Source organism: Primulina huaijiensis, unplaced genomic scaffold (assembly GCF_012295235.1).
Source record: "Primulina huaijiensis isolate GDHJ02 unplaced genomic scaffold, ASM1229523v2 scaffold23475, whole genome shotgun sequence".
In the NCBI taxonomy this organism is placed as follows: domain Eukaryota; kingdom Viridiplantae; phylum Streptophyta; class Magnoliopsida; order Lamiales; family Gesneriaceae; genus Primulina; species Primulina huaijiensis.
The window spans coordinates 14916-20042 of NW_027355799.1; the positions used below are offsets into that span (position 1 = coordinate 14916).

Sequence of the window (5127 nt, forward strand, 5' to 3'; positions counted from 1 at the left end):
ATTAAGTACAGTGATATAATCTCGGGCATTACAGATGCGATCCGGGTGAAATGGACGAGCCGGGTCGGGTGCTCCACCGGATCTGCTATCAAAATAATGAAGGAAATAAGAGCAAGGGAGAGTATATCTGTGATGAAGATATATCTCTGTAATATGGCTCCAACTGTAACCTGCACACAAGGAAAGAAACTCGTGAATGGGCGCCGGAGGGGTGTCCGACGTGGCCACTCCGATGCTTAAGTCAGTGAATGACTCAACAAAAAGCCAATGTAACCAAGTGATAGTTGTGATATTGGTGTAAGAGTGTAGGCAATAAAATGAATCAATGATTGATGCAAAGAGAGCACATGGTATTTATAATAGGAGAGGTAATGATGACCTCGTTCTTCGCGCTACCTACTAATTATAGTAGGGCGGCTAATTGTACCCTATATCCTGACATGTCAAATCTTGTACTAGTCACATCCAGCCTGTCTGATTTTGTCAACCACCTAATATCAGAGATAGGACGGCCGCACACACACTACTTTGTTGGTGCAATTAAATGCAGCACTCATATCGAGGTGGTCCGGATAGAAAGTCTCTCAAAAGCTTGCATGATAGCCCGGACGCCCAATAGCCCGGGGAGAAGACGTCCCGGGCATTCAACTGCTCGGCTTCTGGTGACCCTTCTCGTAGATTCTCCNATGTATTGAGGAAAATTCGAACTTGTCCGCGTACTATTCGAAAGGTAGAATCTGTCATCTTCATGGAAACACATGAGACATTTGATCTAACATACATATGTATTATTTATATGCATTTGCTAATATTGAATTTACGTATGTCGGAAACGTCGTGCCTATGCCATGTTCGGACATTCAGGGGAAGAACGTTAGACACATCGGGGACAAAGGTATGACATAGATAGTTGCTAGGAGTCGTTCAAATTTTGGACACGAAATTTTATAGTGAAAAAAAATTACCTAACTTTTTATATATTTTAAACATGATTTCAATTTCTCAACTTCAAAATTTTATAGAATTTAATTTCTTTATAAATCTATTATTTTGTAGACTATGTTCTCAATTTTAAAATATGCTAAATCATTGCTTCAAAACAGGAGGGAGCCACCTTTGTGCTAGGGTGAGTTTCAACCTCACTTATTTTTTTTCAAAAAAATGTCTAAATTTTTTATTTTTTTCTGTCCATGTTAAAAATAAAATGATAATTTAATTTTTATATTTTCATCCCATGCTAAAAATTATTAGTTGTCTTTCTTAAAAAAATTGTTTAATTTGTGTTTTTCACCTCACAAGGCCACAACCTTGTTCTCATCCAGCCCTTCCCCTTCCAATTTGTCAAGTAAATGAATGAACTTAATCATTGCAAGAGAGTATACATTAGTAGAATTTCCTTGATTTACTTCGCATATTAAATGACGTAATAGGTAGATAATTGCCGAAATAGGCGCACGTGAAGTAATAGGGTACCATTTTATTTCGCATTATCACCGAAGTCATATCCAAGAAATTAGCAAAGTCTTTGGCCGGTTCAATGAGGGAAAACCGGACCGAAATTAGACCGATGCCGAAGTAAAACGTTTTTTACTTCATCGATTTCGTAAAGTGCAGAAGTAATAGCTTATGTATAACTGCATAGTTTACATTGAATGACGAAGTAAATGTGTTGTTTAACTTCACAGGTTTTGTATTTTGGTGAAGAAATTGATGCGAACGACTTCGATGTTTTGGAACTACGATGAAGTAAATATATTCTATAAATTCACCATAATTTTTATTTGTTGAAGTATTTGATCTTTTTTTACTTCACAATTTACATTTAATGTCGAAGTAGTAGATTTAAAAGACTTCATTCTTTGTATTGTAGTGAAGTAATTAATAGAGAACGACTTCACAATTATAGAGTTGTGGTGCAGTAAAATCTTTCTTTAACTTCGGCACAATTTTAATATAACGAGTTATTTTGTATTCTATTACTTCATCATTTAATTTAGTGTTGAAGTAAATAATCATATTTTATTACAACACAATTTTAATTTAACGAAGTAATTCTTTATCACTACCACACTAATTTAATAAAGTAGTGAAGTAAAAACACAAATTTTACTTTATCAAAATAATTTAATTAATATACAATAATACCACTATATACACACATACACACATATATAACTTAAAATACATTCATTTGATTATTAAATTATCCATCTAAAAATAGTGAAAATCCACAAATCCACAAATATATAGATCAATCCACAAGTATATATCCACAAATCCACAAGTATAACCAAAAAATATATCCACAAGTACGTATAACCCAAAAATATATCAGCAAGTATATCCACAAAACAAAAAGTGTATATCCAAAAGTATGTCCTAAAATGCACAATGATGCACATGATTCATTTAAGCACCTACATAAGAGTAGACAAATTCATTCTATTCACTTCTGACTTCATCATATTGAGATTGACTGTAATATTGGTTCTTGATTGATCCTGAAAACTGAAATGTAAAAAGTACAACATGCATTAAATTAATAAGAAACTGATATCAACAAAAATAAAGACACTGAAATCTATATATTAATTCTAGCTTCTAAAAGCAAATCTTTGTAAAGTTTTATAATAAGAAACTGATATCAACAAAAAAACAATTGGGCATATACACCATTCTCACAAATAAAGATTTAATCATATGCATATAAACAACAAAACTAAGCTTATAATAAACAACAAAATAAATGGCAAAACAATATATCAATTATCATAAAACACATATTACCATATGCATATATATCCCAACGGAAACAAATTATCTCAATCATTAATTCTAATAGCACAAATTCCAGAATTAATAATTATATAGATTTCATGTGCACATATCCCAATGACAGCAGTTTATCTCGATAATAAATCATAGCATATCATAAAGAAGAAACTTACCATCTTCTCCAACTGTGGATTTTCAGATTCAACTATCTCTTTCATGTACCTCATCACACAATATCCACATTCAACAGAACCACTTTGTTTTAGATTACCCTATACATAATGAAATTGAAAAGTTAATGCAACAATCACAATCCAAATAATAAGAACTATCCATTCATTTTTTAATACATAAGCACAATTCATACCGTCAATTGTTTAAAACACGGCCTTTGAGAAATACCCTTCGAGGCATTGTACATTTTGACCCCGCTACATTTTAAAAAGTAAAAAATTATCTTCTTTTTTCCATATTTATAAGTGAATGCATTCAAAATCAATATAATCTACTACTTACTTGATCACTATAGTTTTTCATGTATCGTCTCGGTTTCTGTTAGTTGTGGAGTCCAATAAATATATCATATTTTTATCTTCATTGATGATAGTCAATATCCAATGGTACCTACAAAAATAAAAATATAACATTGACTAGTATGTAGTAGAAATCAATAAATAACTAAACTCTTACCCGGTGTTGTATGGGATAAGACAGATGTTGTCTCTACACACTGCTTCCAACTGGTCAGCAATATGTTGTGATAAGTCACGCCCATCTTTGCCAATTGGGCATGTAGGTATGCTCCGGGATCCACAAATGAAATATAATCAGTCCTGTCTTCTTCTCTCAAATATTTGTAGAGGTGACTGCACTCAAATATTACATAACTTGGTTATTAATGTTTCAAAGTATGGACAACTTCCACATAAAATATTAAATATGCAAAAAATCTAGTAAGTTAGACATAACATACCCCATGTAAACCAAAATTTGTCTGGCGCCTATCTCTCTCATCTCCATAAAGTGTAAGATATCTTCTCTTAGCAACCGTATGTTTTTAGGACGTCCAAATATAGCGCCCTCAAACTGTATGTTTATGGTCTCCGATTCATACATCAATCTTACAGCATACGAGTAGATATACTTTCATGCCATGGGTAATGTTTTTGCAATACCCTTGAACTTTTCGAGCTGACCGGGAACATCCGAAAGAGCAAATAGTTGAGGTTTCCCCTTCTTCTACAATTTAGAATATTCATACAAATATTATAAATTAAACCATTGTCAAAGTAACATATATGACAATTGAAAACAAAAAATCAAGAGAAAACTTAAAGTACCTGTGTAGTTGGAAAAATCATCAACTCTGTAGGCCAACCAACAATGGTTCCAACTGCATCTTTGATGATTCTTGGTCCAGATTTAATTGGGATTGGAAGTTCTGCTTCTTCATCTAAGACAACATCAATAAATACCTTGAAGTTTTGTTCCCCAAGTGGAATATGGTGAACCATGATATTTGGACCTCCTTTTGATATTATTGTGCCATACTCCACCACGTTTTCACGTTGTTTTACAGTCAGGTGGCATTTTTTTCCCTTTTAAGAACAATAAGATATTATATATATAAATATATGATTGTGAAAAAAATAATTTGACTTGAAATCAAGAAATATAGAACCTTCATATTTGAAGTGTCGCATTCATAAACTTCTTCCACATCATCCGACAGTTTTGGGTCTTTCATGTCTGAGTACTTGTTTGATGCTGCAGTCTCGGAAGTTCGATCATTGATGATAGGCATAACACTAGCAAGTTGAGCCTTCAATTTCTCCAATTCTACCTTTAAACTCTTAGTCTCTTCCAATTGTTCTTTGAGGTTTTCAACCATAGCTTTTGGGACTGATTCCCTCTTCTTTCTTGGAGTTTTAAAGAAGACTTGAGGCTTTACAAACCCTCCCACGTCTCGAACTCTCCCATAGTGTTCTAGGCTTCCTAAGGCAGTGGTTAGCACATCATTCATTCAAGAAGATTTGAACTCTCCTTTGAGTTTTTTTTCCAACAAGTCATCGTACAATTAGAGACATAACAAATCAATCCAAAAACCACAGTTTTATTTATCTAGGCAATATGGAGATTGAATAAAACTAAACATTTACAATTTTTTCGGCGACTTCTGATGTCTCTACATTTGTTATGTCGCCAGATTTGTCTTCCCGGGCTTTACGCCAAAGCACCGATCTATCAACTTCTTCATCTTCAGCAATTATGTTTTTCTCTCTCTACAATTCCAAAATTTATCATATTAATGAAAGGGGGTCGGTTACGGTGACCGGAAGCGCAACGGAAGTT

At 33.4% G+C, this 5127-nt stretch overlaps 1 protein-coding gene across 2 annotated transcripts; it reads right to left on the reverse strand.

Moving 5' to 3' along the window:
• Positions 1-2165: 2165 nt before the first annotated feature.
• On the reverse strand, positions 2166-5068 carry LOC140967026 (uncharacterized). 2 transcript variants are annotated; one of them, XR_012173485.1, is made up of 8 exons: positions 4457-5068; positions 4116-4373; positions 3749-4014; positions 3466-3641; positions 3292-3399; positions 3143-3206; positions 2949-3047; positions 2166-2508 (listed from the first exon to the last, which is right to left on the reverse strand). XR_012173485.1 is itself a non-coding variant. In XM_073427359.1 (3 exons), exons 1-3 carry the CDS (start codon positions 4796-4798, stop codon positions 3922-3924), a joined length of 693 nt encoding a protein of 230 aa, XP_073283460.1. In that variant the 5' UTR covers positions 4799-5068; the 3' UTR covers positions 3648-3921. The 2 variants fall into 2 exon arrangements, 1 of the variants encoding a protein (XP_073283460.1); XM_073427359.1 differs by lacking the exons at positions 2166-2508; positions 2949-3047; positions 3143-3206; positions 3292-3399; positions 3466-3641 and having other exon boundaries at positions 3648-4014.
• Between the last annotated feature and the right edge of the window lie 59 nt (positions 5069-5127).